At 37.1% G+C, this 24269-nt stretch overlaps 1 protein-coding gene across 1 annotated transcript in view; it reads right to left on the minus strand.

Moving 5' to 3' along the window:
* DIS2 (Arp2/3 complex, 34 kD subunit p34-Arc) overlaps positions 1-20578 on the minus strand; it is a 139685-nt gene extending 119107 nt beyond the window's left edge. Inside the window, exon 1 of the mRNA XM_089416217.1 lies at positions 20310-20578. Coding sequence (XP_089272343.1) covers positions 20310-20371 — 62 coding nt within the window. The 5' untranslated portion in view covers positions 20372-20578. The remainder of the gene's footprint in view (positions 1-20309) is intronic.
* Positions 20579-24269: the final 3691 nt, after the last annotated feature.

Genomic DNA, 24269 nt, shown 5'->3' on the forward strand with positions numbered 1-24269 from the left:
CTTCCCTTTTCTAACTATCTACCCTCTCCTAAACTCGGGCTATTGTCCAGCAAACTCGACCCTAGAATTCAGACCTGTTTTGTCAACAAAATAGTCCCTCAACCTAATCTAGACTCTTGTCCAACACTCGACCCCCAAACAGACCTGTCCACACTTTCCTGAAGCAAACCTTCCACGTTGTCCCTTGACCTCACCTTGCTGTGGCTAGGGCTTGCACTTCACTACTGATCAGGGCTCTTTCGCTGCAGATAGATCTCCCTCCATGACTGTGGCTAGGTCTCCTTTGACTGCGGCTAGGGCACCTTTAACTGCAGCTATGTCTCCTTCAAGATTGCGGCTAGGTCTCCCTCTTGACCTTTCTTTCCACCACGTCCTCTTTGTGAGAGGACAAACCCAAACGAGTGGAGAGAGAAATCAAGAGTGATGTGTGTCTCAAATGACTTGAGGTCTCCTCTATTTAAATGCAACATTGAGGTTGAGTTGGGGGTAATTTGCTTGCTGGCTGACCTTGACAAATTGTCAATAATACAAATAAATTTATATCTCCATAAATACATGTCAGAATTGAATGATCTTTAGATCAATCATACGCCTCTCGGAGAGAGGAATCCAAGAAAAATATTAGCTGCCATAAATAAGATGACCCACATGGAGTTTGGCCCTAGTTGCCAATTTTAACAATATTCGACGACCTTTAAATTTAAAAATTTAAAAATATATATAATAAAATGTATTCAATATAAATAAATAAAAAAAACAAAATATGACAGAAAATATATAAATATAGTAAATTAAGCTAATTTGACTGAATTTGGACAAATTCCCAAATTGCCCCTCCTCCAACGGATATAAATACAAGTGACCTCAAGCTCATTTGGACATCACACACATCAACTCATCTCTCTCTCAATCTGATTGGTTTGTACAGGTCTGAGGCAGCACTTTTTCACTCGGGTGGGCAGAAAGGAGGACGCAATTACAGGTGGATGAAAATCCGAACTGATCTGCACCTTTGACCAGCGTTGACATTGACCTTTGGAGGAGAGTTTGACTTCGATTTTTCTGGGGTATCTCTATCTCATCAGGCTGCATCTTTTGGCACAAAATCTGAGGCATTTGGAGCAGTTTGACTTGGGTTGACCGTAGGAAAAATTGCAGATTTGACCGCAGAAGTCTCTCTCATTTGACTAAGTTTGACTGGGTGGTTTTGGACTGTTTTTGGCTCTATTTGACCAGCACTTGAGGCCGCACTATTTGACCTTTGACCGAGTTTGATTGGACCACTTTGACCATAGGATTGTGGACTAGTTAGGGTACATTGACTGCATTTGAACATTGACCAGAATTGCAGATTATGACTGTTGACCAGAATTGACTTTTCTTCATTAGCATTTTGGATCTTGGATGGTTGATCTGTTGGATAAGTCAAACTTTGATTTTGGCTCTTGTTTATGAATTTGGGCTCGTTGTACTCTCTGCTGAACATTTTATGACAATCTAATAAAAGAAGAATTTTCAAAGGGTTTTCCCCCTTGTGGGGTTTTTTCCCTGGTCTTTGACCAAATGGTTGTCTCTTGTTGAAGTTCTTGATTGTCTCCTATTGTCATTGCATTACTGTTCTATCTTCAATTACTGTTGATTATTGGAAGAATTAATTGTTACTGAAAAAAATTGCTTAATGAAGGATTGAATTGGGCTAAAGTAATTGTCATAGCATAGAGCGGTGGAAAATTAACAGACAAGGTTAATCCAGTGGCTCGAGTTTGGCAACAGCAACAAGAACAGGATCGTGGAAGATTTGAAACCGGTATTATAGGACGAATAAGGTTTAGAAATCTATATAGAGCAAGAACTCGTTAAAGTCTGTAAGCTTTGCATTTGATTGGGTACATGCGCAAGGCATTCGGTAGCTTGCATTCTGACCCACCCAAAACCTGCTCGCAGACATTCCGACAGCACTAGGTTTGGGATCAGATCTCTTAGAATTTCTGAAATTCAGACGTATGATCAAATCTTAGTTTGAAACAGGATTTTCTCAGTGTGTCAAAGACGTCCTAGAGTTCAACATCGGGTTTGTTTGATCTGAACGTCAAATGCAATGTGTGTTTGGATCTGTGAGCGTTGAGCCACCATATGAAGAAACGTGTTTTTATATAGCTCAACCAAGTTTCGATTTGCAGTTTGTGTAAGTCAACTCACATAATAGAAGCATCAAAGACAGGCCAGTAGTGCGGAATTAAGCAATACAGTTTAGTAGTATATAGATCTCATAACCTGTGGAACTTGTAGACTCTGTTGGGGATTGTCCCTCAGCACAAATTAATAGTTAAACTACTGTATGATCATGTGGCAAATGGTTGAAGTATTATAATGTGTGCGAATTGGATTTTCTTAATTGTTGAATGAATTCAGGGAACGTTGTTTGACATTAGTGCTACTTACAATCATAGTGGATGAGTCGCAGAAATTGCATTATGGATAAAATTACAGTATTGATTCATATTTTGGTTGCATAATCTATACGAAGTCCCTCTAATACCCTAGCGTAAACTAGGGAAAATTTTCACTGCCTCATTACACAGGCCACTTGGACTTCCCCCCCCCCCTACGAGACTGGGCCCAAAGACATCCTTCTACCTTGAGCATTTCCTAGAGTTACAGGATGGCATCATCATTTGTCCCCCATACATGCACAGACATTGGATGCACTCACTCAGAATTCCTTTGAGCAACTCTGAGTTGGTTCTCATCAACTCCAAGCAGAGACTCACCGCCATATACCAATATTTGATAGAATCTACCAGTTGTCCACCTTCAGGAACCAGAGACAAAGCAGCACCTCATCTTTTGGTACCCCCTATACTACAAGTTCAGAGGGTGCTACCACTACCTCTATAGAATTCAGGAGGATCCCTCTCCACATTTTTTCAGTATCCTGACCAAAGATTCCTAGCCCTCTTCATCAAGGAGATATTCAAACCATTGTTTCAAACATCACGATTTTATCACAAAATCACGATTTTTTGGCCTAGCCGATGTTTGCCAATTTTTACCGATATTTTCTTGATCTTTACAATTTTTTGGTTTCCCAAACCCTTACTGATGTTACCCTAATGTTGATGTTTTTAACATTGATTCAAACAAAGATCTCAGATCCTACATGGCAACATGCCCATCCTCACTCGGGGACAATTCAATCGATCACATCACACTTCCAGATTGATCCCGCTGTTCAGAGCAACAAATGACAAGCTGAGTTCCAGAATATTTCAGATAGTAGAACAATGAGACTTTGAGTCTCCCCTCAACCCTCCCCCCCATTTTCCAAGGCCAACCAATATCCTCAAGACCATTGCAAACGTGTCAAACAGCACGTCAATTCGCTTACACCCAGAGTGTCAAAAGGATTAATACCAGACAATTCCCTAGCCCCGATGAAACATCCAAAGACTTATCTTGAGCTTATTTCCTTCAACCTTGGGTGCTAGGAGTATCCCTCGCTCATACATCCCCCCCAAAAAAAAGTCATGCAGCCAGACAACTCTTTGAATCCATAAGATGGCGAGCCAGTGCCACTAGCACCCCCTTGCCATCAACTATCAGACTCAAACATTCTTGACATCATTGACCTCCAACATTGGGCTTATTCACTTAGTATTTTGCATCACCGGGGGGCTTTTGATACGGATACATACATGTTTTTGAGGTTGTCCTATTAGTGTATCCTTCTTTGCTTCATTTTATCCCACATTTAGCTTTGGCATTTTCTAGGAGTTGCGTTTGCACTCCCACATTGTATTCGTATTGGATGTATCCTTCAGTCCCACTGACCTACTTTTGTGGTCATTCATTGGACATTAATAAAATTAATTTATGTTATTAGATTTTTTTTAATTTATTCCACCTGGCGATTTCTTCAATTTCTAGATTTTTTCACTTTAATCCCCTTGTCTGCCAATTTTTTATTGATTAATTTTGATTTTTCCCAATCCTTTTCAATTTTCTAATTTGGTGACCCCCACCAAGTTATTCCCAAGACTAAATTTTTCATCAATATGGAATACTTGATGTGAAGCAAAAGTGAGAAAAAAATCATTAGTAATCATGCTGCACCCATGGCAATGTACAGGAAATATGTCACTCTAAAACTTCTTTAGTGTGTATAGAGTCGAGACTAGATTTGCATCCTCTTTTATTATGTCACAGTGTCCCTCCTAAATTTGTGTGAATCACTTAGAGACAGTGGAATGAGCATAGGCAGAATAGATCCAGGACCAGTTAATGGTACAAAAGTTGAGGACCTATTTATCAGTTCCTCATCTAATGAGATTTGGAGGAAGAAGCATACAGTAACAATAATTAATACCTATTGTCCATGTCCTTTGCATATTTGATAGTATCCAATCATCACACTTGGGTTAAGCTTATGTCAGTATGAACAAGTTGAGGGAACACTTCAAAAAAAGCTATATGGAAAACATCCTAGAATTGGCCTAGATATTAGATGTGAGGTGTGGGATCTTCTCTACGAAGGTCGAAGTCGTTTCATATTCTTATTCATTTGGTGATACTCCTACCAATCTAAAATTGTTTCATAAGAACAAAAATAAACCACAGAAGTCATGCAAAATTTTATCACTAAGTAATACAATTTTAATGATCCAACACAACCATTTAGGGTCAATTTGAGAACTTGAGAAAATACTTGAGATTAGTGGGTCAATTTGCAATTTTTTATTTCATTTTTTACCAACTCATCGGAGTAATCTCGTTCCATGTCTTTTCTCATGGAATATTAAAAAAAAGAAAACTCTAGTGTCAAATGGATCTAGCCCTGGCAGTTGAGAGGAGTGTTACCCTCGTTGAATTTTGTAACTGTGGTCGATCTTCATAATGTATTTTTTCATCATTTATGTATTTATTAAAGCATGTTCTTCATGCTGAAAAATAAAATTTTAATATTTATATTTGTCAAACGAAAAATTATAAGGCATGTTCCTCATGACCTTCTCAAAAAGAAAATTTAAAATTTCGGTTTATGGCTCCACAAGAAAACCAAGTCGGCCCTCTTCCCTGTCAAGTTGGCTCAGCCCTAAAGAGACACCTTTTCGAACCCAAAAAACACTATATTTAAGGTCATTCAACCTTCCTCAAAATGGCAATTCGAATCTCATCAAATAAAGCATATTTCTGCTCCTTCAAGCAAAGAAGTCAAGGAGAAGAAGGCCAAAGGCAGAAGATGATTGATTTTTCTCCTCCCACGTGCGACTAAACATGGAACGGATTCTTCTGTGGTATCTTTTTGTAAAGAAGTCTGAATTTACTGTGGAAGAGAGAGACTTTGACTGTGTAAGCAGTGGTTTTGGAGGGTTGACTTGGCTTCTTGGTGGACTATTGATCTAGTCAGTGTTGCGGGGGAGCGCCCCCCCCTGATCCCGCTCCCAATCCGCGCTCCGGGCTGGAGCAACTTGGGAGCGGGTTGGGAGCGCGCTCCCTAAAAAAAATTTCGCTCCCTGCCTTTTCGGGAGCGTATTGCCTTTTTTGCAATTTTTTTTTTAGTAATGTTCGAAATGCAATTTTTTTTTAAAGAAACAAATAATTTTTGAGTGGGGCAACTTAATGATCAAGTCTATGGCCCTAGTATTGATATGCTATTCATAGTAATGTTAAATTCTTCATCCTTTTACTTAAATTTTTAACATTACCATGAAATGACTTAGGATGTTTGAGAGTGGTTCCGGCCTCATTGGATTTCATATGGAGAAAGTAGAATTTTAGATTTCATTCAAAATCCAACAGACTTATCGGTTTTTCAGGATTTCAGGATTGGGGGATTGCAATGTTCCCATTGAATTTTGTCATGTATTAGGTATGGAACTCGTATTTAATCAATAGCACCAATCCCTCTATGTACCTTGATGTTAGTGACATTGGTTGTCGAACTCCTCTATTATGACCCTCCTAAAAATATACGCATCACTCAAACAAAATCTTGACTTGACATGCTATGCTTTTTCTATCTTATGTTAATGCTTAGAGGGTGATATTGATGACAAAGATCCCTATACAGATACAGAGGTAATGACAAAGATATCTCTGGATATTAATGCTTAGAGGGTGATATTAATGACAAAGATCCTGATTTTCCAACAAGACTAAAAGATTAGACATTTCTCGTGGTGGCAAGAGGCCCAAGCATAAGAAATAGATAATAGATTTACTTCTATTTTCTAGTTTCTAGTGGTTTTTATAACTATTGACTCTTTCATATTTATTATGATATTTTTTTAAACAATATATGACAATTTAAGTTTGAAGTTGGCAATTATAACTCATTAGTAATGAATTATGAATATCATGCTTCATGAAAGTTCAAAGTTGAAAGTTGTTTCATTTCATTTCATTTTATAACATTTCATTTCATGTTAGATATTATTTGTTGTAATGGTTACACTTAGCTTACAAGTACAACTTTGGTGATCAATGATGATAAATGTTATATATTGAATTTTGATAGCTTGAAACTTTAAGATTGATGAATCATGAGACTCAATATGTTGTATGTTACTATGTTACTAACTTGTGGACGTGGTTGATGAAGATTATAACTTCTAGATGATTGTTGTTATATGGTTCAATCTATGTTTTTTTATGTTTTTTATATCTAATTCATTATTCTACATGTTTTTGTTGACATATATGTATCAAAATATAAAAAATATATATTATATAAAAAACGCTCCGGGATTCGCTCCCAAACCGGGAGCTTCTGAAAATGTCGCTCCCGCTCCCAAGTAACACTGGATCTAGTCATTTCGCTTATCATTTTTTCTATGACTTTGATGTCTCGCTTGTTGAATTGATTCTATAAGGAAATGATTGTTGGGTTTTTCCCCCATGTGGGTTTTCCCAGGGTAATCTCTTGTGTTCTTGTGTTCTTGTGTGGTTATCTCTCTATGATCATACTGCATTTTATTTTTACTGTTGACATTTTCTGTGCAATTACTTTATGATGAATAATAAATATAATAAAAGATTAACCTAAGATAAGATCATAAGAAGTAATTGTCTGTCGAGAGGATCCCTCAAAAATCCATATGGTATCAGAGCTGGATATGAGAGCAGCCTTAAAGCAATCAACTTGTTTATCACAGTGTAAGTTCTGAATAGAAAGGAGTAGATCCTAAAGAGACCAAGAGTTGTTTTTGTGCCCTAAATCAAAGAATCTCTATGATGGTTAATTCAAAAAGCCTGTGAATCTCAGATTTGCCTCAGAAAGTTTGATCAAAATCCATTCTTAAGCCTGTAACAAGATCAAAGCATATTTTAAAGGAAGATTGAATTATTAGTGAGGTTAGCTCAAAATAAACCTCAGAATTTGTGACAGTTCTCAGGATGGCCGAGAAGGCCTCAGGATGTCCAAAGGAAGGCCGAAGAGCCTCCCTCAGCATAACATCCCCTATCTCCAAGTAGTCTCAGACAAAAAAAGGGTATTCACTCCTGTTATGAGAGCTCTTATTATTGGTACAGTAATTGTTAGAAGGAACTAGAGCCGAGCCACTTAAATTCTCAAGGAGACAAACTGATCCGGGAAACAAGCTAGCTAAATTGTCTGTTGGAATGAATGTTTTAGTTTAAAATATGTTCTGGACAAGGTCTGAGAGAAGATACTCAATCAAGTTATTTTGTCTTTGATTTGATAAGTCAGTATCCAATCTGAGTGAGCAGTCTAAGGAGTAGCATTGCAATAATTAAGATGCTTCAGAAACAAAGGTCGAAGAATCTCAAAAATGCTTCAGCAAGCAAAGGTACTTTTCAAGGAATCATCTATAGTCTAAGCGTATTGCAAGGTATGTTTTTACTACTCTTAATGATTTTAGTCAAAGTCAAAATTCTTCTTCGGAAGTAGTCACGACTCACAAGAATCAATATCAGGAAGTTTAGAAGGCCTTAACTCTGGAAGTATAAATTGAAATGCCTCTGGGCTAATCTCAGAAAAGGTCAAAAGACTTCATCAAATAACCTCAGGAATATCACAGTTTGTTTTTTATTAAGACCATGTCGACATACCTTGAGAAGTCTTGAACTTGTGGTTAAAGCAAAGGAATCCCAGAAGGTCAAAAGTCATCAAGAAGTCTCAAATGCAGGTCACCATTGTTCAAGCATCTGGAGGAAGATTTGTTGTTACTATGATTTTAAAGAGGAATTGATAGCTCAAGTCATATCTAGAATTTAAGGGCGAGTCTCTTAAACTTTTTAAGGATCCAAGCTTGTATCACTTCAAAGAATCAAAATCATTGTAAGCCAAAATTTTCTATTGCCTTGAAAGCTATGTAGATCAGTCTGAGTCATTAGTTTTAACTTTTAAGGTTATACTATATTGCCTTTAGAAAGTCTTTGCGACTGTCTGGATCAGGAGAAGTCATTCATAAGCATTTGCAATAAATCTTGAAGTTCAGCTACAATCCAAGGTTTGATCTGAGAGATTGAATTCAGTGAAACACTGAAGATGCAAGTCTATGATGCTATATACTCAGTAATATGTTGCACAGTTATAAGTATAACTGCTTTAAATAAGACATGGTGCAATGTCAATGTGATATGTCTTTTCTCATAATTAAATATTGGGTAATTACAATGCTCTAGGGTTTATGGACAAAACCCTAGGTTTGAACCTAAATAAACATTTCCACTGAAAAACATAACCCTAGCAAGAAGAGAATGACATCATGATGAGGATGAGGCTGATAAGGTGGCAATGGATGCAAGGAAGCTAAGATCAAGAGGGAGCTAACATTCCACTATAATCCTCAAAAGATAAGTATTTTACATCTCTCATGTTTGATTGCTACTATTGTTGTTATTTTACCATTAGCTAGTCTCCTATCTTTAAGTAAAGATTGCAGGTACATAGTGAAGGTTGTCAAGACTTTCACTGTGGAAGGAAGAAGTGGAAGAATGAAGCAAAGCATGTGATAAGAAGATTTTCCCTGAATCATGAGTTGAGTTAACAGATATTACACTAGAAGAAATCTGAGCTCAGAGGGAGCCAGGAGATCAGCAAGTTTGGTTTGTAGCCGAAGGAAGCAATGTTTTACAACTCGGACTCGGACTCGGACTCGGCCGAGGATCGACTCCGACTCGGACTCCGACTCGGTAATGACTCGGCCGGCTCGATTTCAATGACTCGGTCGTTGTAAAAAATACATTAAATATTTATTTTTTTTATAAAAAAACATAATTTTAAATATTTTCAACATAATTTTAAAGATTTTCATTCAAGTTTCCAAACACACAACATTATAATATACATGGAAGACAACATATGATCAAAGTAGGCTCATGAACCAATCCATTATATCAAAATGGTACGGTGGTACCCAATGGCAATAGTAAATACATAGTCAACTGTAGTCTGTCATACATGATCAAAGACTCAAGAGTCAAAACAAAATACAAATAACCAAGGAGGCTAGTAGCTACTGCCAGAGGAGCCAAGATCATCTCGACCAATCTCTGGATCATCATCATCAGAGTCAGACAAGGGGCCCCATCAATGACCAGTACTGGCTACTGCTAGAGTTGCCAACATCATCTAGCTCAGTGTTACTTGGGAGCAGGAGCGGAAGTGGGGAGCGAGAGCGAAAACGGGAGCAGAAGCGACATTTTCAGAAGCTCCAGGTTTGAGAGCGAATCCCAGAGGAGTTGAACAACCAATGTCACTAACATCAAGGTACACAGAGGGATTGGTGCTCTTGATTAAATACGAGTTCCATACCCTAATACATGACAAAATTCAATGGAAACATTGCAATCCTCCAATCCTAAAACCCTGAAAAAATGATAAGTCTGCTGGATTTTGAATGAAATCTAAAATTCTACTTTCTCCATATGAAATCCAATGAGGCTGGAACCACTCTTAAACATCCTGAGTCATTTCATGGTAATGTTAAAAATTTAAGTAAAAGGATGAAAATGAAGATTAAGGAGAATGTCACTTTTACTTTAAGAATTTAACATTACCATGAAATTTGAACATCATATCAATACTAGGAGAGGGGAATGGACCCCAAATATCACTTAACCAATTTAGAAAACACCTTGGAGTCCCCAACAATCAGCCAAATGTTAAAAAGTTAAAAAAAAAATAGAAAAATCGTTGTTTCTTTGGGTGACTGGCTGAATTTAATGACTCGGCCGAGTAGATGTGCAAAACGGCCGGGTTGACCGAGTCATGCAATAACTCGGCCGAGTCAGTCATGACTCGGCCTCCCGGACTGGTTTTTCTACCGGGTCACTCCTCAAGGCTTCAACTCGGTTCGACTCGGCCGTTTCGGTTTCGAAACGGCCGGTTTGTAAAACAATGGAAGGAAGCATAGTCAAATTCAAAGTGAGAATTGAACAGAAGATTTTCCCAGTAAGAGGGAGAGGATCGTGACAAGATGTTTTCCAAGTTGTAAGGTACACTTCTATTATCTTTGTTTTGAAAATTGCATCAGGTTGATGCAAAGATTACTTTCCTCATTAAAGTGATTAAGGAGGAAGAAGTGTACATAAAGCTACCTCAAGATTTTGAGGTACATGAGAAGAAGTCTCATGATTAAAGAAGGTTATCACAAGCAGACACATTGGGCTTGGTTAATATTTTTTTATTTGTCTCTAACGGAAGATGAAGGACTCGTGTCAGAGGGAGCAGTTGTAGAAAGAATTGTCTTTGTAACAGAAGGAGCAGCCAGAGAGCCTTGTTTTAGCTTCAAAGGTAGTTGACCTTTGAGTCTGAAATGATGGACTAATTTTGACATTGTCAGACTAGATAGTTGATATGCTAAAAGACAACAGTGGCAGAGGGAGCAACCTGAACAGAATGTCTCAGTTTGAGACAGAGCACCCAGTTAGGGTGACTGGAAAGTATCTGTGATCCAGTGTGGGGAGCAGAACAATTTAACTTTTAAGGTTAAGCCAAGATATATTGCTCAACATGTGCTGGAGAAACAACTTGTTACAATTTATCTTGGATTACTTGAGAAGTACAACTGCAGATTTAGTTTGGGCAGAGAGTGTTGAAGACAGAAAAAAATCATCAAGATGTTGCTTCAGTTTGGCCTCCGTTATAATTTCTTGGATGAAGCAATCCAGTGTAGGGAACAGAACAATTTAAATTTTAAGGTTGAGCCAAGAGATATTGCTAGACATGTGTTGGTGTAATAGCTTGGTACAATTGATATTGGATAATTTGAGAAGTATAGTTGCATATTTAGTTTGGGCAGACAGTGCTGAAGACAGAAATAATTCATCAAGATGTTGCTTCAGTTTGGCCTCTGTTATAATTTCCTGGATAAGCACGACGCAGTCATTTGTCGCACTCAATATGGCAGAGGCCGAGTATATTGCAGTTGGATCAGCAAGCTGAGAAGTAATATGACTTCAAAGGTTACTTGTAGGATTATCTTGATCAAGTGTTGGTGATGACCATGATGACAAGTCGAAGCACATTGGGATCAAGTACCACTTCATTCGAGACATGGTGTTGAAGGGAGTTGTGAAGCTCCAATACATCTCCACTGATGAGCAGATTGTTGATATTCTTACAAAGCCTCTTTCTAGAGGGAAGTTTGTGTACTCTAGAGACAAGCTTGGGCTCGTGGAGAATACCTCTCTTCTTGAGAGGGGATGTTGATGAGATTGCATCATGGACATACATCCTCCTTGTGTCATTATGAGCTTGGTTGGAGGATGGTCCATTCCCCCTGTGTCATTAGGACCTTGGTTGTAGAATGGTTTAATAGATTAGATAGCATCATGGACTGACATTCTTCTTGTGTCTTTATGACCTTGGTTGAAGAATGGTTCGACGAACCAACATTCTTCCTGTGTTACTTTGACCCTGGTTGGAGAATGACCCGATAGAAGGCATTCTCTCTATGTCACTTTGACCTTGGTTTGAAGAATGGTCCAACAGAGGATATTCTCCCTGTGTCAGTTTGACCTTGGTTGGAGAATAGTCCTAGAGGCCGCTCAGATGAGCAGGAGCCTCCTAGCATCATGCTCAGATCTCTTTCTAGAGTGAGCTTGTTTATCATTGATGAGGCCTCTGGTGTTTCACCTAGACTATGTCTATAGTTTTTTGATGGTGAACCATGATTATATTGATGCTCGTAATTATGATATTGACGATGATGCTTATCTTAATCTTGATCCTTCCTTATAGAATTGTCAACTTGAGAACATCTTGGTAGTCATTATGACTACGTCCCTAGTTAAGAGGGAGTGTTGAATTTTGTAACTACAGTCAGTCTTCATAATGTATATTTTCATCGTTTATGTATTTATTAAAGTATGTTCTTCGTGCTCAAAAAGAAAATTTTATTATTTATAGTTGTCAAAAGAAAAAATAGAAGGCGTGTTCTTCATGACCCTCTTAAAAAAGAAAATTTTAAGTTTTGGTTTATGGCTCCACAAGAAGACCAAGTCGGCACTCCTCCCCGTCAAGTCGGCTCAGCCCTAAAGAGGCACCTTTTTAGCCCCCAAAAAGGCTATATATAAGGTCATTCGACCTTCCTCAAAGTGGCAATTTGTATCTCATCATAAAAGTATATTTATGCTCTATCAAGCGAAGAAGTCAAGGAGAAGAAGGCCAAAGACAACAAAAGATTGATTTTTCTACTCCCACGTGTGACTAAACATGGAATGAATTCTTCTGTGGTATCAATTTGTGAAGAACTCTGAATTTACTACGGAAGAGAGAGACTTTGATTGAGTAAGCAGTTGTTTTGGAGGGTTGATTTATCTTATTGGTGGAATGTTGATCTAGTCATCTTGTTGGTTGATTTGTCTATGACTTTGATGTCTATCTTGTTGAATTGATTCTATAAGGATAAGGAAAATCCAAGTATTTGTAGATTATTGTTGATTCTCCTTTCATGATAATTACTTGTGATATTTGCTGGCATTTTATTATTTCATTTTACTTCTTCATCAAGCAATTATCAAAAACATGAAGATCACAAAACTCAAAGAACACAAGATATAGGCTCCAAGCCATGGAAAAACCCGAACAATAATTTTCTTATAGAATCAAATTAAATTAAGACCTCAAAGACCCAAAGACCAAGACCTACTCCAAGCACCAAGTCATCCCACCAAAAACTTTCTTCAATCAAGTCAATGCTCACTAAGTCAAAGATGGTCAACTTGCTCCAAGTCAAGAATTTCAATTCTGCAATTTCAGGTATGCAACTCGTCCTCCAATCTTCAGCTCGCATAGCTGCAAAAACCCTAGCCTTCACGCACGTGTGAGAAAAACAATCTAAAATTCAAGTAGTCTTCTTCTTCCTTGGATTTCTCTTTCTTCTATACCCTTCGCACTTTCTTCCTTCATGTCTTGTGCACAAATCGAGCAAGCTTGTTGTGTCTCAAAAGAGGACAAGGTCTCCTCTATATATAGTCATCCAAGAGAGTGAATAGTTGCCCCAACAGGGCTGACTTAGACTTGGGGGACAAAATTACTTTCTCTAGACTTAAAAATATTTTTTATTTCTTGTTACAAAATGCCCAAGTGGCTCTTTTACATATGACAAAGACTCTTTTTGACACATTAAACTCTAGGAGCATGTAATGCATGCTTGACCTAGATGACCATTTAAATGGAGCATGAAACCCATGCTTGAAAATAATATTTTTCTCTTTCTTTTGCTTGATACATAAAATATATGTAATGAAATAAGTACAAAGACAATTATGAAGACTGAAACTAGTTACATTTTCCAACAGAGGGCTTGGCCCTCTTAATTAAATGCTAGTTCCATACTCTCATACATGATAGACTCTAATGGAAACATTGCAATCCCCCAATCTTGAAATCCTAAAAATTGTTAAGTCTATTGGATTTTTAGTAGGATCTAAAATTCTACTTTCTCCATATGAAAACCAATGAGGTCAGAACACTCTCGAGTCTCAAACATCCTAAGTCAATTAATGGTAATGTTAAAAATTTAAGTAAAAACTCATACTTTAAGAATCTAACATTACCATTAATTGCATAATATTAGTAGGGCCTAGACAAATCCACTTCTCAACACTTGGAATCCCTTCTAACATTGCCTAATCACCCTTAATTGCACTCTAAAACCTTTGGGAGCTCCAAACCTATGACTAAATTGCATGAGACTAAGGCAATAAATCAATTTTAAGATGCTTTTCGCTAGACACATCTCCAAATTTCGAGACATCGGTAGGGCTTGTGTGCGACACCAATCAAACTCGTGTCCTACGAACAAGACATGAGTCAAACTCATGTCACACATGTGTCGTGTCCGACAAGTCAAATACGTGATACAGAGGGGGGTGGACGTGTCATGTTACTTAGGTGTGTGTATAAAGTTCCACTGGCCTTGAGCCCTGAAGAATCCAATTTAGCCTAGGTACCATTTTCAAAATGAGGGAAAGTGCCTAGTTAGCCTAGGTACCATTTTCAAAATGAGGGAAAGTGTCTAGTGGGTTTCCCCCAAATATGTATTTCAAGGGGAAAAATTATCCAACAAAAAAAACAACAACAACAACTTCTCCAAGACAGAAGACCTAGAAAAACAAATGACAAATATCCAATCATAAAGAAACATCAGGGTTATCCTAAGAACTCTTAGAAAAAGAGGATGCATAATCCAAAGATCCAGATGAAACATATAACATAGAGGAGATCTTTTGGAACAAACGTCCAAAATTCAATGGCTTAAAGAGGGAGGGAAGAACACTATTTTTTCATAAAACTACTCCAAAGAGGAGAGCCTTCATAAAATCTCAAGCATCACAAAGGTAGACAACTCGATAGTAGAAATGAATGAAATGTTACTGGCACCTACAAGGAAGAGTAGCTTCGTAAAGTTTTCTTGGTGATGAAGAACAATGCTCCTAAGCTATGTGATTTTCCAGTGGATTTTTTCTAAAAGATGTGTGACAAATCAAATCAGAATTTTTTGGAAATTGTAGAGGAATCAAGGAAGCCTACCAAGATTCTAAAGGCTTTGAATTCCACTTTATGAATGCTCAACCCAGAGAAGAATGAGACCAGTGATTTTGCATCATTCAGACCTACATGCTTATGCATTTACTTTTATAAACTTTATCAGAAAGGTCATAGCAGCAAGACTAAAACCATTATTGAACCTCGAGATTTCAAAAGAAGGTGGTTGGGTAGCAACCAAACAAATTGTAGTCATCTTATCATGGCCAGTGAATCCATCCATTCAGTAAAATGGAGAAAGGGCAAGGCCTAAATGTATGTTACTTTCAACCAAAAGCATATGGCAAGGTAAACTAGGACATTAAGAAAAGGGTGCTGCTTAAATTTGGCTTCAGCTGAAAATGAGTGGAATGAGTAGAAGAATGGTATTCCACAGCATCATTTTCAGTCCTCATAAATGGAGGCCTATCAAAATTTTAACTCTTTGAGAGGTACAAAACGGGGATGCCCCATCTCCCTTTCTTGCAAAAGCTTTGGGAAGGGAGCATTTTACATGTCTAGAGACTCCAGTTGAATCAAGGGATTAAAGATATCCTCAAATATTCGTCCCTACACATGTATAGTCTGTGGATGATACCTTAATAGCATGAGAAGCTAGTGTTAGGAAAGCAAAAAGACTGTTGAAGATCATCTCCACTTTTGAAGAGGCCTTGGAACAAGAAGTAAGTAAAGAAAAGTCTATTCTTTTGAATGTTAACACCAAGCAAAGAAAAAGAATTGGGAATATTTTGAGATCATTAATTTTAAATCTACCCCAAAAAGAAAGGATTTTCCCCTTTCATAGCCAAGGCATAAGGCTAAGGATTGAGCACAACTCATAGAAGGCTCAAATGTATAGCTGGGGACACAGATATCTGTCGCTTGGAAGGATCATATCAATTCAAACAACGCTTTCAGCAATTTCATCGTATCAAAATTCCATTTTACTGCCCCTCCCCCAGCAATTAGTAATTAGTAAACTACATCTAAAATGGAAAGGATCTTAAAGAATTTCCTCTGGAAAGGAACCAAAAATTAAATGAAATGGTACCTTCTCACCTGTAAAAGAGTTGTGATGCAAAAATGAGCAGAGCTGTGAGGACGGTATAATAAGGATGGATCTGAGTAACAAAACGCTCAGTGAAAAATCATACTGGAGACTCTTAAAGTAGCCAAATATGCTGTGAAGAAATACCATAAGCCCCAAGTATCTAGGCAGTGAAGAAGAAAGGGAAATAATTAAAAAAGTGGATCTACCAAAAAGCACAAAAATATAGAACAACATTGTAAAGAGTTTAAGTCTGATTTAAAATTACCTCTTTTGGACACATCAATCAAGCTCTTACCACAGTCAAGGATATAATGCACAAAATAAACTAGAAAAAGAAGTAGGATTATTGGTTTTCTAATCCAATGGAAGAAGCGAGCAATGGAATGACATAATTCAGTAGAAGAGACTGGAAGAAAGGCCATTACATCTTCAAAAGGTGGAAGGAAGAATTCTTATTAGATGAATTAACAGAACAGAGAATTACCTCCAAAAAGGGAAAGAATTTTATCTGTTGGAATCAGACAAGTAAAAGCAGATACAACAGGAAGGATAGATATCAAGCAGGCCTAATGGAGGGTCAAGAAATCCAACAGTACTACTCATGGAAGAGAATCTATCTAGCTTCAGCATGGCATTAAGGCTTAAGCGCAATCTTTGCTTGGCTTATAGGAAAGGAAAAGATTCTCTCCAAGGTTTAAGGAGAAAATGTCAGCATAGACCCTCAAGATGCCGTGGATCTAAAGGAGGAGGATTATTGAACCATGTCCTCCACTATAAAGGGTTGGGTAGGTTTGGAAACAATGTAAACAATTCTATCTACGTCCTATCCTCCTATCCAACCCATAGTTGAAGAAACACTAGGGAAATAGCCAAAATCAAGTTGGAAATCTGAAAGCTTGAAAATGAAGGGGTCCTTAAGCCTAGGATTTATCTTCTGATTCTTATAGAAAGCCATAAACAAAAGACTTTGAATCTCTTACAAAATATGAGGAAAAGTTAAAACAAAGAGAGCTATTAATGAAACTGTATGAAATGAAAAGAAAGAATGATGCAATTAGAACATCCCAACGGAAGAAGTGGAACTATTGAGTGCCTGCAACATCCTCAACTATACCAATCCCCTTGATGGACATTCCTTCTGCAACTGTAGCAAAAATGCCAGCAGCAATGGCCCCCACAAGACATGGGATGGAAAAAAATTTACTTCAGTGGTACTTCCAAAGTATAGCTGGACAAGAGGCATTTTTTAGAGATCATGGAGCAAAATAATAGACCTCCTACATCAGTTCTTCGGTAACTGAACAAATAATCAAGCAGAAATGTCCACTCAAGTTTCTGAGGTCCAGAAACGTAGAAAACTGGGATTTAAGCATATAGTCTTTGAAGAAGAGTTGATTATCTCAACAGTAAGAATCCCAAACCTTCTTGGGAGATTGAAAGTCACCCATCATGGATCCCGGAAGCCTTAGAAAGCCTGCAGGTATATGAATTCAATCAAGCCAAGAGGTTGTGCAACCAAGTAGCCAACTGTATCCATGAAAGAGGGCAAGATGAACGGCGTCACTGTTACTAAAGTAACAAGAAGGATGCCAAAGCTGTCTGACCAATGTAATAATCAGTCCCTTACAGAGGGGACAATTACCCTAAGTCAAAAGAGGAATCTGTCCCTTAGAAAAGACCTCAAATCCTTAACGAATTAAGGCACAAGGATACATGTATTAAAATCAGCATGGAGAGGGGAACACTGTTTCTTATATTGCAAACAGGGTGAGACATTTCTTATACCCCAAAACTTTCTGGCCCCCATTTCTCGTTCCATTCCCACTTCTTGTTTTCTGTAAATTTCCCAATTTTCATTTCTGGGAGAGTGTGTGTAATAGATTGAGAACTAAGTTTAAAAAGTCATTACTCTGTAGCTATTAGTTCTTGTTCACTCCAGGATGTTCCTGTTGTTTCACAATGCACTGTAGCTTGACTACCTTTATGACCAATGCCAGCAGAAGGATTTCCGTAGACAAGCCATAGAGGCAGCTGGTCCTAAAGGGATGTGGAATTAAGGCAGTAAAGTGTAGAAGCAGCTGGTCCTAAAGGGATGTGGAATTAAGGCAGTAAAGTGTAGAAGGCATGGAGAGTCCCAAGAAAAGCTCTGATCAATAAAGTAAAAAGGAAAAAAGGATAAAGCAAATCAAAGTCAAACTGTGGCAAAGACACAATAAACACAAAACTTCACAAGGGAGTCTATTTCAAACCATGCTCCTGTGGCAAGGTACACATTAGGGAAACTGGTCACTCAATACAAATCAAACTGATGAATATTCCATAGATATTAATCAAAATGGCACTGGTAGTCAGGTCTTCTGGAACACCCACGTGAAACAAAGCACCATATTTGTATTGACAATTCTATAGAGATTGCAACAGTTGATCACCACACCAAGCCACAAATCAGAAAGATGGTGGAGATTGAGAAGCATAGCAACAACCTGAACTGAGAAGATAGACTGAAGATCAGTGATACAAGGAGACTGGAAACCAATTATACAAGCCCTTGAAAAGGAATAAACTTTCCCTTCTTTGTTTGGCTGTTATGCTAAATAAATATCAATCTTAAGCCAATGCTACTCTATCAATGTGCTTTCTGAGGATTGATATCTATTTATAGTTGCAGGATTCTACATTTGTCTATATGACATTCATCCAAGTCATCAATCTTGATGATGAACTTCACCTGAGAATTTCAAAATGTGGATACTAAAAACCCAACACAATGGAAATTCTATGTAATTGCAATATATTCATGCACAGATGAGTTCAACAGAACCCTTGAATATGTTATATCCCACAACGTAAGCTTTAGTAAAAGAAAACAACTTCTCGATATCAAAATCACATCTTTGTATTTCACTTCTTGATGTATTTCACATAATATGTCCAGATGTATTTTTATAACAGATAATGAGTGCATGAAAGTTTTGGAAGATGTCATTCACGATGTACTACAAAGTATAATGTGTGTTCTCCTTCATGTTGTCTCACGCAAAATCATAAATTCCTATTGGTTTTCTAAGAAATTATTTAAAGCATTACTTGATACTTATGGTCTACTAACATTGAAAGTAAAAGTCATACATATTAATAATTATTGCATTTCATCCGTTCTATGCGATCTGTCATAGCTAGTCACTTAAACAAAACAATCAGAGTAAATATAAGTTTTGTTTGGACTTAGAACTTCCCTGTTGCTTTGACCAGACCGTTCAAACTTTTACGATGTGTTATCCTGATCACAATGAGATTCTCGCCAAGGTTTTCATATTAAGATATATGATATATCATCTCATTTTCGTGAAATAGCTCAAATGGAGCTGTTACTCTAGTTAAAACTTAATGCTGATATCATTACATTGGCAGCTGTTGAGGCTCAGTTGCACTCTACAAAACTATTCATTAAGCCGACAACAGAATCAAGCAGGACTGTTCTGCTGCACGGGGACTGAAACTGCAACTTCGGGGTTGAAACTATTAGTACTTGGCTGGACATGTCAGACCTCGTGTTTGAGAAATTTTTCACTTTCAAGAATTTCTAATACTCCATTCCTTTGCTGCGAGAAACTAACAGCGTTTGAAATTTTAGGGAAATATAATTATCCACCTGTATTGACTTCTTTGCTAGTTCTATTGTGGACAATATTCTACCAGACAAATTGTCCCTGCAAAAGACACGGAAAGAAAATGGATAGCAATATAAACTCGGGCAGTAGAGCTCGTATTTAGAAGGAATCAATCAAGGGTACTGAGAGACATGTCCCAGTGGTCGATATTCTCGAACAAGTTCAATTAGAGATTTTTCTGTCAATACAATGTAAAGTAACTTCTCATTCTGTCAATACAATGTAAAGTAACTTTCCGTTCTCCGCTTCCAATAGGTCATGGGCTGTATACAGTAGGGCGAAGCGAAAACCAAATTCAGTTAAACTTGATCGAACTTGTATTTGCTTTAAATTACCAAAATTCAATCTACATAGTGGAGGCAAATATATTCAGTTGAATAATGCGCGTGAAAATGATCGTCATCGCTTTCGTATACTAAAAAGAGGGGAAAAAGCTGATAATTTGTTGATTTAAAGACCATGACTTAAATAATACTGTAAAGCAAACAAGAAAAGCCTCTGAGAAAGACAAATACTTGAAAGAACTCAGATAAACTATTAAGAGATCAAAAAGGAAGAGAAAGGGAAAAAAGCTGTTGAAATCACTCACAATTGAATGCGATTGAGCAGAACCTGCAAAAGAAACCGCGACGGCGTCTCCAAGACAATCATGGCAGCCAAATCAATAGAAACGTATTCAGGGCTGGCTCCTTGGTGGCATCAGTGAGTGAATTCCAAGGATCGATCCCGGGTCAATATCGTAAGCAGGGGTTTCAGACACCTCTCACACATATATTCAGGGTTTTGAACAGACAGCCTGTTTGAAACCGTCCAAATCGGCACGAGTGGCATAAACTTACTCCTAGTTGAAACGTTTTCTATTTTTCTAATAGTAATTGCCAATCATTTATGTTTTGTTGTTTGTAATTATTGGGAATCCGAATAATGACTCATGTGTATTGTCATTAGATTCTATGCTGAGTCATGTGGGTAGGTCTAGGAGAGTGGTGTGAAAGAAAAGTAATTATTGGTGTTAGTCTAAAGGGTGTGACGTGTCTATGTTGTTTTTTTTTCAGAGTAATAGTGTAATTTATATAAAGTAAACTTGCAATAAATTTATGTGGAAATATGCTGAGTCATGTGGGTAGGTCTAGGAGAGTGGTGTGAAAGAAAAGTAATTATTGGTGTTAATCGAAAGGGGCTGACGTGTGTATGTTGTTTCTTTTTCAAAGTAATAGTGTAATTTATATAAAGTAAACTTGTAATAAATTTATTGTGGTCAAAAAATTTTCTCGTAGAATATATAAGAGATGTTGTAATTTTTTTGTTTAATAAATATTTTGAATTTATTAATATATATATATATAAATAAACAAATAAAAAATTAATATTAATGTAAAAATATTTTAATTTTGTTAAAATAAAACAAGTTTTAAGAGAGAATAAATTTTTTTTCACTCTAAAAGTAAAGATTGTAACTCAAAAGATTTGATCATTTTAAAAGCTTGGTAGATCCATAGTTATGATGGATCTAAGATGGTCAAATATTACTTACATAAAGTTTACCTCACACAAAAACATTTCAAGTATGATATCAACTTAAGTAATTTATATATAAGAAATATTTATTGTTTTGTGTTTGGATTAAATTTACTTCACCAAAGCTCATTTGGGGTAGCGCAAGTGGCGATGGCCATGGAATGAAGTCTCACCTAACTGGAGATCTTGGGTTCAAATCTTGTACTACCCTCCCTCATTGCGGGGTGAATAATGGACATGTAAAATCGAAGACATGTAAAATCGAAAATGGAGAGTCCTACCAAGGTTAACAAAAAACAATTATGGATAAATTTTATTTCACACAAAATCATTTTAACTATAATATCTATTTATATATAACTTAACTTGCATTTTTTTTTACTACCATACCAATTTACTTAATTTATATATTCGATAATATTATCGTGTATATATGTTTTTTTTTGTTAAAAAGTTTAATTGAGTGCCTCATTTTTTTTATGAATTTTTGTTGAGTAGTTAAGATCAACTTGACTTGGTTAAGTTACAAGTGATTTTTGAGCTCCAAGTTTATGAGAACCCATAGTATTACTATTACCCATGGTATTCATGTGGAATATATCCTATTTAAAGGGGGAATTAAACCATCCTAGATCCATCCTAACTCTAGATCTACCATGCTCCGAGAATGATCAAATCTTTTTGCATCTTAAAATATTTCCATCTCAAGGTATTTGATCCTTGTCGGGGCTTGGTAGATCGGATGTTAAGATGGATCTCAGTTAGTTTTGTTAGTTCCATGTTTCTTGGTTTAGGAATGAGTAAACTTAATTTTGTTTAGGTTTATGGTTTATTGGATGAATGAAAGTAGGTCATTATTGTTGATCTAAAATAAAAAATGAAGGTTCCATGAATTGTTTTGCAATCTAGTTTATATCTTTTAGGCAATGGATCGTGATTGCAAAAGCACATAAACAAAAGTAAATTTTGCGGATTTTTAACAGTTAAAATGGACAACAAGTAGCAACAAAAACACAGCAAATTGATGATGGAGTTCATCCCTCATGGGCTACGTCTCCAGGTCCAACTTCCAATGGTGGCATTTTTTATTATATCCTCAAATGTTCAAATGCAATAACATACAAGCCTCAAGTTGCAAAAATAACACTTGAAAAATGGCCAAGATAGGCCCCCTTCTTCAAATTGCCTACAAACGCTCTATAAATTGGTGTCTCTGTCAAAACTTGACAACAAATTGTTTTGTGGCATTTTGGTAAGGTGGGCAATTCGAAACTCGGAAGTCTCGAGTTTGATCCACTCTTATCGTTGGGATTGGTGTTGTTTTGTTTAAACAATAAATTAATTTTTTTATGGGTTGAAGCCCCTCCGCTGAAATCTCTAGTCATATGGCCACGCATATTCGTGGGCCATGCGCCATGGGCCACACGCCCACCAAATGCCTCACCCTCTGGTTTTGTTGCGGTCACATCCACACGCATACAACCATGGATCGGGCTTCATGTCATAGCCCTCACCATTACCTTCGCCTGTGGTCACCACAATACCTTGTAACCTGGGCCTGGGGTGTGGACAGGGTGCCACGCACCCCGGCCCTCCAAATATCTCGTCGTTGGTCATGTTACTAATATATAACCTAGGTCTAGGTCGGAGGGTGTGAATCCTCTCCCCCAATTGTGAAACCATATGATAATAAATAAAAATCGCCCACTATCCATTAACAAGTCAAATATGTGGTCTAACAGTAGATCGATTTGTTGGTATGTTGGAGATTGCGTGGTTGAATCCTACAGAGTCAATCAGTTGACATAAAAAACTTTTGGTCTCATTCAAAGTGCCATGTGGCACCCTAGGATTGGGCCACATGTCACTCTGTGATTGGCTCATCCCTCAAAGCCTTCAACCAATAATGATGCGCCAAGTGTCCCGGTACAACTCATCCAAGTGTCAACTTCTGATTGGCTCCCATATTGCCCAGTCAGCATATGACATCAACATGATGTCATCGTACAAGTTTCCATGCAGCATCGGTACACTACCCAACCAACCCTGCAAGTTGACTTTTTAGTTGTTTGCGAGAAACTTCAGAACTTGATAACTTCCTTATATGATGTCAGATTAAGGTGATTCAAGTGTCGTTGGAATCAAAACGACGAGGTCTATGTTTTGGCACTGGTTTCGGGATATTTTGAGCACTTTCATTTTTTAGCATATTTTTGATCCCCTAGATCAAGTGTGGTATTCATTGAGGTTCATTTGCAACATGATAATTAGAATGGAGCATTACTTGAACACGAGAAGGAAGAAAAAAATGGGTTTTATTAATGGATAAACGGCTTTTTAATAGACTTGGCATTATTTTATTACAAAATAAGAATAGGTATTCTATTAAACTGTAAAACTTTGTATTTTTCTTAATGGGATTGAAGGATGGTTCTCTGAGTATGAATGTATGGATAAGCACAAATATGAAAATAGTAATTTGAGAATAGGTCTAAGCACGTATATGAGAATGATGATTTGAGAATAGCACAAACCTAAGAATGGATCCAAGAACAACAATCAAAGAAAAATACAAATATGACACAAACCTAAGAGTGGATCTAAGAACAACAATCAAAGACAAATACAAATATGAGAATCTTCATTCTTACTTCGATCTATGATTATTCATTCATGTGGTGATCTGAAAATGCATGGATTTGAGAGTCTTCATTCATACATAGTGGAAGTCATTGTAGATTGAGTTAATGAAATATGAGATAATGAGAATGGTCGCTTTTGAGCACAACACTTTCAAAACTTGCAAGCTAGATATGGAGTGATGATGTTTAAAGTCATTAGGGGACCAATGATTTGTCTCCACCTTATGTTATTTTCTTCTACTAATTGCTTAACACTTGCTCTCCTATACAAGTTCCAAAAGTTTTCCATGAACTAACAAATTTAGGTATGCAAGACATGTTGTAGTGTCTTGTCCTGTAAACATTTTGACTTGTTCAAAATATTTAAAAATAAAATTAAAATTAAAATT

This window comes from Pinus tabuliformis, chromosome 3_2 (genome assembly GCF_031772625.1).
Source record: "Pinus tabuliformis cultivar Carrire ecotype Pingquan chromosome 3_2, CPIR1, whole genome shotgun sequence".
Lineage (NCBI taxonomy): Eukaryota > Viridiplantae > Streptophyta > Pinopsida > Pinales > Pinaceae > Pinus > Pinus tabuliformis.